Below are 14,355 nucleotides of genomic sequence, written 5' to 3' on the forward strand. Positions count from 1 at the left end.
TCTGCTCCTGACTGGCTAGTAGTCCTTACTTAGGTACGGTCAGGGCCTCACACTCTGCTCCTGACTGGCTAGTAGTCCTTACCTAGGTACGGTCAGGGCCCTCATACTCTGCTCTTGACTGGCTAGTAGTCCTTACCTAGGTACGGTCAGGACCCTCATACTCTGCTCCTGACTGGCTAGTAGTCCTTACCTAGGTACGGTCAGGGCCCTCATACTTTGCTCCTGACTGGCTAGTAGTCCTTACCTAGGTACGGTCAGGGCCCTCATACTCTGCTTCTGACTGGCTAGTAGTCAGAAGTAGTAGTAGTAGATGTTTCACTCTGTAGTTGAAACAGAGAGCTCAACACACAGGGTGAAAGGAGAAGCTGCATCAATGAGCAGTAAAATGAAAATGAAACCATGTAAACCTATTCTGATACGACCTCTAAATACAACCTGAAAACTAGCATAGTATCAGAACTTTAATATAACACCTGGCACAGTTTCCTCTTATAGAACTGCATTCTTATAACTTGCTGTATTTGTTGATGTGGCAGCAAATATATTACTGTTGGTACATTAGAGGCAAGGCGGATGGCAGCAGGATTGATCAGGAGATACATTTATTTCACTTAGCTGGAATCGTCTTCCACTACAAATCTGCCTGCCTGCCGGTAGGACTGAGGGCGGGTTGGAGCCTGAAGGAACTGAGGAATTAAAAACTCTTTGCTAATTCCTTGCCTCAGGGTCTTTGTATCGTATTAGCTGCAGGATGAAAGAAAGCTTGTTGCAAAGCAGTCTAAGTGGTTAAGAGTTGGTGCTCCCTCGAGTGCCCTCTATCACATATCAAGCAAGCACTCCCAATGTCTATGCAGTTTTTGTTTTGCCTTCCTTTCTGCAAATAAAAGAACAGCTAAAAGCAATCTTTTGATAAAGTGATATTGTTCCAACCCTTCACAGCAGATGTAAAAGCTGTGAGCAGCAATCTGTCAAGTCCTGCTGAAAAAACTGTTTTCTGCCAGCAACAAAGCCTTCAAATCCATATATATATGTATATATGTGTATATATATATATATACATACACACATATTATTTAGCAATGTCTTCTGTAAATTATTCAGCAATATTTTCTTTGTAAAAGGCAATATACAGTAGATATAAGTTACACCAGCAATACTGTTGGAAGCAGCACAACAAGCCATAAAACAATACACTGGCATATCACAAAGTTGATATCACAAAGATGTTAGCATAAGAGTTGCTTATTTACATATTATGTAGATATTGAACAACATAAGCATTCTAATATAAAATATACGCCTCTTTTGCTAGGGTTACATTAAACCTTCAAAATGTCCATATATTATGAACATATATATATATATTCATTATATGAACAGCATTTCTTTAACCAATTTATAATATGAATAGGAAAGTTAGTTATAATAATAATAGTAATATAAATTGCTAGTTGTAATAAAGGGAGAGTACATTTGGTTTTCACAACATCACGCCCATCAACAAAACTCTAAAACAAAAGGTTGTTCCTGCCCGGGCTTTAACTTCTGGATTTTCAGCAGAGTTGCTACAACGGACGCCATGGCGTTGCACTCTTCTTTTTCCTTCGCCGTTACGGAACTACAACTCTAGCGCCTTAACGGCCTCAACGTCATCTTACTCAGCCACGAATATACCGCGAACCCAGACGCAGTACTGAAGGGAAATGAATATTGAACGGATATAATCAAGTTGTGTTAGAGTCAGCGCCAATTTAGTTGTTTTTTGACACTCTAACCGGTGACTTTAGTCGGCCTTTATGGCAACCTTATTTTGGGAAAGACTCCAACTTCAAATCTATGAACTCTGTATGGAGGACTAGAATCCCTGTACTTCTCTGTGAATCTGTAGCACAACATGTGAGTGTGAATGACCCCCCCCACAGAAGAACTGATGACACCTCTTGGATGAGAGGTGAAACATCATCTCGACCAAACACAAACTCCTGTCACCTCTGACTTATGATAGCAGATCACGGCTGTTCTCTCCATCTGCCTCTCTGAGCTCATTAAATCTGGATGTTAGTTCTGCCGCTAATGCAATGATATGTTTAGCATTAAAGGTCCTTCCTCCGATTCACTCATCGTATGCTCACTGAGCTATTTGGCTGGGATCACACGGGATTCAGAAAAGGAAAATCAATGCACTGTCATTCACATCCATATGTATGCATGAGCACACCTACTCACAGGGACTCACTCACACGCACAAACACACTACCATTGGGGGTGAAACACCTGGGGGATTAAAACACTTGAAATGAGAGAGGCTAAGTCAGACAGATTTCTGAGCATTATCATAAAAGGATAATACCTTTACAGGCTTAACAATTTCAGAAACTTTTCAAATGTCACACTCAAGCACTTTCAACTTGCACTATTTCAGGTGTTATGCACTGCCAACCGTTGGCCCGCTGCCTTTTCCTCTGCAGTAAGTGGTTGCCTAAAGTAAACTCTGGGTACAATTTTCAAACATGATATCCTTTGACATGGTTTAACTCAAATTGTGATTGAGATACCTTTGTATCTCAGTATGAATGCTGTGTTTTATTTGTTTGTAAGTCTCCATCACCTCAAGTTCAAACGACTGTCTGTAAAGTTGGTGGTGTAGCAGGCTATTCTCTGTAGTGGAAGAGGGGAGTTCCCCAGGGATATACCCTGGATCCTTTACTGTTTGTTATGCTGTCTTTGAGCATATTATCCAAGGATTAAATATTTATTCCAACTGCTACGCTAATGGCACTCAGCTGTGTCTTGCAAAAATTTGGGAAGATAAGTAACATATTCTGTTTTTTTGTATGTCTGTCTGATATGATAACATGCTGGAGCACTCTAACCCACCCAGGTCTAGTCTGGGAGGCCTGTTGTCTAAAATTAAAATTTGGAGGATTTAACTTAAGCATTAAAGAAAGAAAAACAGTGAAAAATAACAAAAGAAGGAACAAAGATGAAGAAAAAGTAATGATGTCCTTTAGGTGTCCTACCACACCCACCTTCATTTCAGCAGGTTTGTAGTAGCGGCGATTCTTGTCTTCGTTGGTGGTGCGGTAGCCGTCACGGAGGAAACGTTTGAAGCCGTATTTGCCCCGGAGCTTGCGGACAATCTTGTCCAGCGTCTGACTGTAGAGGGCATCGTCATCTACTGCAAACGCAGGGTAGCTGATGGTTGGAAGCAAGGCTGCATCTGTGTTCTGCCAGGGAGAAAAGATTTCATTTACACTAATAACAATCCCCCGACCACAACTTATTTATGTAGTTTTGGTTTATCACTGAAATGAAACTCTCTTCCACTATGATTGGTTTTTGTTTGTTTTACAGTGTATGAGTTACTACAAGACAAATGTTTAATAGGTTTAATTCATATGACCATGACTAAGCTGAGTTATTGTAACTTATGCATGCAAGCAGTAAAGTTAACATAATGTACTTAAATTACAATACATACGTTAGTACTTAATGTACGTACATAACTTAATGTAAATTGCAAACAACAAACTAACTCGTTTGAACCAAAACCATAATCTTTTAACAGACAGTAGTTAAAACTTAAGTACTTAAAACATCAACCCCGTTTTTACGTGTTTAAACTGACCGGTACCTGTTAACGGTACGAGGATGTGTTGAAACAAACGCTTCCCTCAAAACGTCATTAAGATGCAGTTAAGTTGAATGGGAATGTAATTTTTATGAGACAGGGTTGATTTAGCACAGGCTAAATCTTTATGTACTAAAGGGTCATAAATTAGACAGTTGTAGATGTCCTTTACCATCTTAACAGTGAAAGCTCCTGGCTGGGAACAGCACACCATAGCAGCCGGAGTTTTTATTTATTTATTATCAAGGACTGTCTGAATTGGAACAATCCTTGGGAATTAATATTGCTATCAGGCTTGACAAACCTTTTTTTATGGGCATCTAATTCTCTCAATTCATTTTTTGTTTGGTTTACTCTACTAAGCAGTGGAAACGGAAGATATTAGGCCATTTCAGTCATGAATATTTAAGGTTTATTAATAGACAACATAGCTTCCAAAAATAAATTACTTGCTTTCCACATGTTGGTCTCTCGCTCCCTACTGCTCTCTTCCAGCTCCTTAAAGTTAATCTCACACAGCTATAATGTCACTCTGGTCGTTGTGATCATTTAAGTGTCTGCAATCAGTGGAGTGGAGAGAAGGGAATGGTTTGGCTCTTGCTTTTTTCTCTCAACCTACCACTTATTTCTTTCAGCCCTTCCTTTTTTTAGCTTTACTTCCCTCTAGCGCTGCAGCCCCCTCTCACTTCCTTTGTTTCTTATCAAGGCTGAACCTACAATAGCACGGGTATGGGCAGTTATCGGCTGCACCATGGGGGACATTTTTGAATAAAAGATATCCACTGACATATTGAAGTGGGTATGTAGTTTATTAATTCCTTTATTTGGATCCACATTAATTGCTAACAATGTAGCATTGACTCTCCCTGTGGTATACATGTTTGATGTGTACAATTACAATTTTATGGAAGATTTTGGAATATGTTTGGAGGGCCTCTAATTTATTTTAGTCTTTGTGATTGGTAGAGATTCTGCCCACAGCGGCTCCTCTTAGTCAGAAAAACAGCTGTTTCATCAATTTGAGCTACTTTGGATGTTTTTCTAAAATCTACAACGGATCAACCCTCCCCTTTTACATCCTCTTATGCTTTATTCTGTACGTTTTTTTTCAGTTATTTGTAGGGTGAATTTAGTACTCGTATAGATAGATGAACTCACGTGTGAGCGGGACTCTCGGGGCAGTAGGGAGCACAGGGTTTGTCTGTTCCTGTTGTGGGCGTCCAGATCCACAAATATCACGGACCAGGAACAGCCCTGCAGGAAAGAGAAAAAAGAATTAAGGCTCACTTTAACGCTCCCTTCATCACACCTGTGCACATCAAAACACACTCACATACACTTTCGTTGTAAAACCCGGCTGATATGTTAGGGTTGCACATGTTTTTGACGTACAGTGCTTGAACAACAGCTAGTCAAGAGTCTTTCTATCACTTCAAAAGTCCTCACGTACAAAACCCAAGGGCTGCTACTACAACGCAGTGTGTTCATCCAGTGCACTTAAACACCTCGGGGACAAAGAGGAGGGGCAGTTTATACTTTTACTTAGTAAAGGAAGTGATCAAACTGGCATTATGGTTCTATAAAACAGGTCCAGTCCACTTCACCCATCCATCAGCAGCACTTACATTAAACCAACTGAGTCACTCCTGCAACCTGCTAAGCAGTTTCTTATGCAACTTAAATGCATTATGTATGAATATTGCCAGTCTACTTTTTTTTTTTACCTCCAACACAGTTCCAGCCAGGGCTTTTAGTTAAATCAGCAAGCTTTCCTGTCACAATTTGCACGGCTTGGGTTGCTGGCCCCCAATGTAGGCAGATGTAGGGTCTGACCTGGGCGCTGCATACTGACTCAGTGGTGGGAAAGGTAAAGCAGAGACTGTTTCACAGGACACTTTTGAGGTGTATTCCTGTCATCCCCTCACATACTGAGCGGTTTCTACTCCTGCAGCATTGAGAGCGCCCTGATGGGGAACACCACAAAACCACACCAAACAGGACCTCAAGGCCCTGCAAGGAGTGGTTCGTTCAGCTGAACATACAACAGGCGGTAGAGCTGCAGTCGTGCCTTAAAAGTTAGGCACAACAAGGCCAGACAAGACCCAACAAGCCCCAACAAGACCCGACAAGGCCCAACGAGGCCAGACCCAACAGAATTCAGAAGTATATTTTGATTGACAGCTTTGTAAAAGCCTGAACCCGTTTATAGCCCGACATTATTCAAATGTGCGCACGCACACAAGACCAAAAATAAGACCGAACCCGTCTGGTCCTGTCAGATCCCATCGGGTCCCCATTGACCAGATACTCCAAACCCCAGCAATCAGAGTAGAGAGGCCAATATCCAATATCTGCTATTGTAATGGTTTTTGTAGTTGAACTTGTACATGCTTAAAGTCTTTGTGAATCAAAAACACCCAAAAAACACCATGGAATAAGATCACATGTATCACACTGGAAACAGTTATTTTATATTTTATATTATGGCAATATTCAGATTTGGAAATAAAACAAACATGTTACCAACAATATTGTATCTTTAATGGACAATTCAACTGATTGATTGTGCATTAAAACATTGGTCTTCAACGTTTTTTATCATTCTTTTTGTGAACATTTAACACAGGCCACGTGCCAAGACTCCTGCCTGATAAGGTTCCAAAAACTGCAGTGCACTCTGGGTATTCCTTTGGTCTGTAATTCAGCTAGGGGCAATAGATGCTTAAACAGATGCAAGATATTAAAAACCTAAATGTGCTCAAGCAATAGAGAGAGAAAACCATTAAAGGAATAAATTAAAGTGTTGTGGAGAGAGATTAGAAAACTATGACGTTTAATGAAATAACTGCCAATTTAAAAATTCTGTAATATTTTGAAGAATGTATTTTTATTCTCCATCTCTACTTTTCCATGCCACCACACTTACCCCTTCCACCTAGCGCTCATCCGTCTGTAATGAAAATGTGATTGTATAATATGAGTCAATTACAGGTTACTGTAGTCTATGCCAGAGAGCCATAAATGTCACTACTATTATTATGTGTTGCTAATAAACGTTGACAGGATGTAGATTATATAATACCCCTTTCCAAGATCATAATGTACATCAACTTGACATCTCTTTCCGTGCATTATTTAAACTGAAAGATTTATGTCAGCATAGGAAAGTACCCTCTCTTCCACATACATACATGGGGTGGGTGGGCAGGCCTGCTGTTCAATGTGTGTGAATTAGGTAAAATAAAACTTAGAAGTTAAGTGGAACCTGTAAGGTTTTGATTGTCCAGCCGTGGGTACACAGCTTGGTCTTTAAAGGGGGAAAGGATCGTCTTCTTGGCGAGATCAGTTTTATCTGCAGTTTCATTTGTCACACCGAGGAGAAGACGCTGTCTTTGCATTTGTTATTTGATTCGGAGGGGTCGTGAAAAAACCAACAGGCCTGTTCATTCATCTAGTACAAAGGCTAAATGTGACACACACCCACAAGAGTCTGCAGCTGGTGTAAATTGTGATAGCGGAGTTCAGAAAGCACTAAATGTTCCGGTTGAGAGGGTTGGGGGAGTTGCATTTGGTGTTGGAAGGATGAGAGCAAGCGGGTAAATCAAGAAAGATAGAGATCATTAATACGCAACTGGCTGGCTTGTAGCACTTCCATTCCCACAGATGGAGGTGAGACACCTGCATGAAGCTGCCCCACCCATGTCAACCATGTCTTCCAAAATTGATTAAAAACACTGCTATTCATTTGTGCTACGTTAGTGCTGTAAAAGTTATTGATTGTGCTGTTAAGGATTAAAGTAATTCAATTTTCATTTTCTGGCCAGTGATTCCACCCAGCCCCCAATATTTGTCCAAACCTCCCCAAAATCAATCGTTTGTGCTGATGAGTGCTATTTAAAAAAAACATTTGTGCTATGTTTCTTTAAGCTATTACGCTTAATTACACACATGACCTCACCCCAACCTCCATTAATGTCCAAATCTCCATAAAAAGCACAAATAGGAGCCATGTAACAGACTGATAACATCAACACCGAAGTATCACAAATGTATTTTCAACAGCACATATCAGCAAACGTAGCACAAACACTTGAGACCATTATGGGGAGATTTGGACCAATATGTGGGGCTGGATCACGTCAAAGGCCAGGAAAAGAAAAGTTGAATTACTTAAATTCCTTAACAGCAAAAACAATGTTTTTTACAGCACAAACTGGCACAAACGAACAGCAGCGTTTTTAATCATTTTTGGATGACATGGGGGGCCAGCTTCACGCAGGTTCAAGACCCTGGATGAGACACCCAGAGTTAGAGAGGCCCCACACAGCATGGATAAATGCTAAAGCAGCTAACTCTAAAAATTGATTCTTTCACCAAGCTGAGCTTGATGACATCCATTTGCAGGCACAGTTAAACCCTTCATCTTGTAGCTGATCAGGAGAGAAAAACAAACAGACTTTAATATACACTCTTCCTGACAGCCCTGTATGTAATAATCCTCAGGTGCAATAGGTATTCGGAGAACCAAGAAGAAAAGAGAATAAGGAAGAAGGCTTGCTAAGTTCAGGGCTTCATCTCCTGATCCATTAGCAGATGGAATTAATTTCCCTGGTTGTCCTTTCCTCCACTCAGGCAAAAAAATAGAAACAAGTGTACTGATGGACACTGTAAGGGAGATTTGGAGAGAAACCAGGATCAAACAACAACTGTGGCCATTGAGTCTACTGAGCCAAACACAAACATGTGGTTTGTCATAAATTCAGATCCTGACGCAGGTAAGTCTTTACACAGGATGCAAACATCAAGCATATCTTTCTGATGCATTGAGCTGTGATGGGCCTCTGCAGATCTGAATCCGGAAAAAGGCTGTCCATCTATCATGTGATCTTGTGCCATGGGACAGGATTAGACATGAGACAAACATATGTGTCTGGGATTCGTAGGAGAAGGAGGAAATGTGCAAGGAGTGGGAGAATCCTTCAAATACCTGGTTTCCAAACAGATTGAATCCATTGATGGCCTCCAGAGCAGCTTTAGCCAGGCCCACGGAGCTGCAGGAGAAACAAACAGACACACAACAAGCAGAGGTCAATGGCAGTGGTGCCCCAAAGGACAGATTTGCAATAATGCATATAATAAGAGTGACAGCATATGTGGTTCTGTGATAGAAACCATGGCGTCTTTCAATTGTTAGCCCCCCCCCAAAAAACCTTCAGAATAGCACTTAAAAAAGCAATATATAATATCTTTGCTGTACTGTCATTAAATGTTGAAGAAACATGCTAAGTTGAAATACTTTCTTCTCTGACAACAATGCTGAAGCCAGTATGTTTTCCTTTGATATTTCCACTCCGGTCCAGGACGTCTGTCAGTGTTTTGGTCACAAACACAGCGTGCCTCAGCAACGGAAGCAGCACCCGAAAGAACTGGATCAACAAAAACAGATTCTGCCCGTCCGAAAAAACGTAGGCATCTAGCATGGCCAGACACAAAACACGGGTAAATATCGGCAATGCACATGAAAGATGGAGGCAGCATGGGGCTTTTTAAGTAATTTCAACATTTGGGTACTCACATTGAATTATTATAGAGTAATCGAGTTAGACAGTTTGGCAAAACAACCGTAAAGCCTAATTAAAGTTCTTTATAGCTCGCTCTGTATTGTAAGGTATGGTATGTTATGGAATATTCTCGTAGCTGGATTCCCACTTTATTACAAACTGACACTCATCCATAATGTGTAATGTACAGTTTATATGGTCAAGCTGCTATAGTAAATGATATTACAGATACATTGCAACAACACAAATTTGTATTCATCTATGCATAAACTTAGAAAAGGTTCTCTTTATGGAAGAATGGGTATATGTTTCTTTCATTTTTATTGTTATGATTCCAACCCTTTTTTAACCCTTGTATGATGTCTGGGTCAAACTGACCCATTTAAAAAAAAAAATTTAAATAAGAAGAAAAATGGTATAAGTGAAATTGTTTCTACCTGAAATCAACGGCTTACCTTATTTTCTGTGATAAACATTCCTGACACAATTCAGTAAATTATTCTGGATATGCGCACTTATGTTTTTTCCATAGTGGATTTTTAACAAGAATTAACATTTTGGCCTTTAATTGGTAAGAAATTTGACAGGAAAGGGAAGAGACATGCAGCAACAGGCCGCAAGCTGGATTTAAACCCTCTGCGCTGCGGTAAGGACTGATTTTGGTACATGGGGGCCAAGCTACCATTTAACTCATATTATACGGGGTCTGGAAAGTAGTAAGGCCAGCAGTTGGTGAACCTGAATAGGCAACATGTAGCTAAAAGTGACCATGTCAGCGTTCCTGACCTGGGAACCCGCATGAGCGCCGAGTCTGGTGATGAGGGGCCGGAGGAAGACCACTGTCTCCAGAATTTAGAATTTGGACTGCAGTACCCATTTTAAAATCTGGCAGTCAGTATTAAATATTGGTCCTTTAAACTGCTATTTTAGGATTCAATAAAGATGAAGGGTCCCCAGATTGAGGTTTACTTCAGATAATGGATCTTTTTAATAAACGTGTCCTAAATTCCACACTGGCTGGCTACTAGGATGCAGACTTAGAATGAATCAATTTCACTGTCATTTTAATTCCCTTTTTACCCGGCCAAGATTTCCCTAGAAAAGAAAATGAGGCGGGGGAAAGATTGCAAGGGAACTTGGCATTGACTGCTGGTAGATCTGCTGACATATGAAAATGCATTCAATACCATTAGTGAAGGCTGAATCAGTGCTTAAAATACAGAGCATGGCTGGCTAATTCAGCCAGGAAAAGAGCTCTGCTCAAACTAGGTCTGAGAAATACACACACACACACACACACACACACACACACACACACACACACACACACACACACACACACACACACACAATATTTGTAAGTAGACGGTTGCTCCATATGCAGTTGTTGCACTGCTTCAGTTGACAGTTGGAGATAAAGATTCTCATGATGAAAATGTTACCGTAGACTTTTAGTCCATGGGCTCATACTGTAGCCTGCACAACAACATTCTCTCACTCTTACAGTATACATACATTAATATACAAGCACCTTCTCTTGCGACCAACGTTTCATTCTCTACCAGATAATCAGCAACATGCTAAATAGTTTTAAGCTCCAGAAAATGTAAAAATGTAATCATGAATGAGAGATAACAATGACATATTTATGAACTTATGAGCACAGTTCTATACTTATATATTTTTTAATGTCCCCATGTTTAACTCATCACTTTAAATAAAATCCTCCAGTCTAAAATTTCACTGGTTGTGATGATAAACATGAGGCAGAAGCAATCATTTGATTTGATATGGATATATGAATACTCTGCCAAAATGAACACATCCTTTCCCGTTCATTTCCACTGAGTGTGCCCACTGGCACTCTTGGACTAGAAGTGACTGCTCAATTTGATCATTTACACAGATCTTGTTTACATGGAACAATTTTTTTTTTTAAATCTGCCCCTGCGAGAGTTCACTGTGTACAGAATGTAAATGACGCAACAACATATATAAGCTAGCTCACTATTTTGGCAATCAAAAGCCTGACCTCAAGGGGAGGAAACACAAGAAACGCAAGACACAGGGCTTCTACACTACATTCAATGAGTTATCTTTTCTCGAGGGTATCTTGGCAAGCTACTGCCAACAGCCTTGGACTGTTAGAGAAAGAATAAAAACATGCTGTGCAGAGATAAGAAATGGTAGAAATTGAGGATCTTTATCAAGACACTAAGGGAGGAGAGGGAGGCTTGTTCAACCTTGAATGATAAATCAGTTAGGAGAACGTAACCAAAAAGCTCGCTGGCTAAGGACAGGGCTGGTGTTTTAACATGTGGCGCAGTCCTTGCCAAACCTAACGCACCACTCGGATGAAGATACAGCTGACCAAGTAGTCTTGCATTGCAAGACCTTCCTCCACAGCGCTGCCCAGGAGGGTCTGGCTATTATTAATTTCATATTTTTTGAATAGGGACAGAGGCTCAGAAATGTGTGCTACACATCTCCAATGTACAGCATCACAGCATGTGTAGCTGTTGCTAATTTCCAATGGCCGTCCCTAGAAGGGCTGTTAAGGCCCTGACCCCCCGACCCGATAATCGGCCGTCGGACACTCTGGTGGGGTCCGTGACTCAAGTCAGATTGGTGTGTTCGGGGCCGTTGTCCGCCGGAGGAGCCATCGGCCGTCCTCTTAGCCGATTTGACTTGTTGAATCGGAGGGCGGGCAGTCGGACTTAATGACCAATCTGATTGGTGGAGGACAAGCCCTTGACTAGCGAATCAGTGCTAAATCTCAAATTGCTTCCTCCCTTCCAATTATTTCACAGATCAAATTTGATTAAATTCAGCTTAAATACAAGACATAAGAGATAGCGCTAAAATAAAAATAATAATAATGTGGAGGCATAACTTCACAACGTTACCTGTTCACTTCATTTTTATGCATTTGGTGTGTTGGTGGATGTCGACTTAAAGCCCTGCACATACTCCTTCAAAAATGAAAATGACTACTCCTTATACGCAGATTTCCTTTCCGTTGTCAATACCTATAAAGACATCAAATATTTATGGTAGGTCTATGTTTATGAATGCTTACAGTAACTCAAGTTCAATACAAGTACAATTTAAAAAGATAAAATCCCAAAGTCTTCCAAGCCTTCTGTTGTGTCCAGTGTGGCCCTTTAACACTGGTCTGCTGGAAATGTTCAGACATGGCAAACAAGAGTGGAATGGCCAACCATTTCATCAATCAGAACATCTTTAAGGCCAGGAGACCACACCTCTACCACTGCTTGACTCTCTGGCGCTTTCATACCACCTGCAACTTCCTGTGTTTCTATTAGATCCCTTCCTTCACCTTTAACTCACGCTATTTCTTTCTTCTTCGCCACGGTTTCCTTCCATTATATCCTCTTTCATTCCATCTCTTCCTCTCTCCATAGTTCAATATAAAGCACTATTATATTATCCCATCATCCCTGGCCATGGCTGCTGGGTCTCTGTTAGGTCCCAGATGCATTAGCAGTCTGCTGCCGTTGGTACTGATAGTTTACTCCGGTTTATTTTTTGAAGATAATGTAAAATAGAAACAGGTAGTTTTTGCATTTTGCACCACTGATTCATGGTTATTACACAGAAAGTACCAGACGTGGTTCCAGGTAAGAAGTCACAAGATTAAAACATATAAATTGTAAAGTATTACCTTGAAACAAAAGAGAAATATTTGGAACATGAAGGGTGGATACATTTCAGCATTATAATATGGTAATTACCAATTTGAAATTCCATAAGTTTTATATAATTTAGAAGGTATTACGCTGATAGTAGCCTAAAATACTGTGAGAACAACAACATATTTTACCCCATTACCATCATGTTATCACAATGTCAATATAACTATATTACCACTACCCACATTTACATGTGTTATCATCAAACCCATTCCTAGTTATTACCTTGGTAAATGCATGCCATTACATCTGTTACCTTCACTTCACCTTATTACCCCAGTATTCAATCTTATTACTGTGATTATTTCCCAATTATTTATTTGGTAAGTACAAGTTATTACCTATATATTACCTTTTTATTATCACACTGTTACCCTAATATTACAATTTTTTCACCGTGGTGGATATTAGCATGTAGCCTATTCCCTTGACAACAACCTGTAAATACCCCCATTTGAGCTAAGTTTACAGTACATTTATTCCTTTGACTGACCTGGAGTGCAGCTCTGTGCTGCCGTTGTTGTATTTGCTGCCTCTCTCCCACATGCCGTAGTCAGGCACCCTGTAGGCTCGTTCCACACAGAAAACCAGGTTCTGGATGAAGGAAACCTGCACACAGAAAACACGTCCAGCACAGGGAGGCATGGGCCCTTCTGGAAGCAATACACCCGCACACATTCACAGTCTCTTAAAATGGTTTTTTAAAGTAATTGTTCATTTCTTACAGTCTACTGTAACTTTTATTCTTGTATTTCATATATGTGTCTTATTAAATTTTAGCAGTTGTTATAATTTTCAATGTTTATTTTCTCTTAGTGCATTATGTAATGCACTTTCAATTGCCTTGTTGCTGAAATGTGCTACACAAATAAAGCTGCCTTGACATGCCTTTATTCCACATACAGACACACACGCATGCCCTCATAATTCCAGGGCTGCAAGTGGTAAACATACTTAGACGCACACACACTTACACACACATACGTACATATATACAGTAATGAGGGACCTATGGTATTGAATTGGGGTGAGGTGCGTAACTCTCCCTGTCCCTGCAGCTACAGACATGATGTAATTAATTATTAAGTGTGGCAGCATGTGAGGCTATGGCTTCTTTGGCTTGTCATCCACCAATGACACGCCACTGAATGGACACACACCGCAACATTCATTTATAGCGCAGTTTGTATTATGAGCGCTTTCATTACAGACTCTAAAAAATCCTCTGCAGTGTCCTTGATTTCATCACCAAACGAAACGATGGCCTCCTGGTTTTATAATAATTAGCAGAGTTAGGCAGTTTCTCGTATCTATCACCTGTCCCCAAAGAGCTGCAGAGACCCTGCGTCTAAAAGCTAAGAGGGAGAGATATAAAATGTCCGATGACTTAAAGGTGTTGAATCATTAAAAAAGTGGCAGTTTGTGTGTGTGTGTGTGTGTGGGGGGGGGG

The 14,355-nt window shown here is 40.5% G+C and overlaps 1 protein-coding gene across 2 annotated transcripts in view; it reads right to left on the bottom strand.

Annotated features, from left to right (window-relative positions):
* The window catches only part of LOC117956916 (phosphorylase b kinase regulatory subunit beta-like), a 44,344-nt gene that overhangs the window by 4,992 nt on the left and 24,997 nt on the right, over positions 1–14,355 (bottom strand). For both annotated transcript variants that reach the window (XM_034892305.1, XM_034892385.1), the window contains 4 exons: positions 13,399–13,514; positions 8,619–8,682; positions 4,790–4,885; positions 3,030–3,227 (listed from right to left, as the gene is read on the bottom strand). In XM_034892305.1, coding sequence (XP_034748196.1) covers positions 3,030–3,227; positions 4,790–4,885; positions 8,619–8,682; positions 13,399–13,514 — 474 coding nt within the window. The remainder of the gene's footprint in view (positions 1–3,029; positions 3,228–4,789; positions 4,886–8,618; positions 8,683–13,398; positions 13,515–14,355) is intronic.

This window comes from Etheostoma cragini, chromosome 1 (genome assembly GCF_013103735.1).
Source record: "Etheostoma cragini isolate CJK2018 chromosome 1, CSU_Ecrag_1.0, whole genome shotgun sequence".
NCBI lineage: Eukaryota > Metazoa > Chordata > Actinopteri > Perciformes > Percidae > Etheostoma > Etheostoma cragini.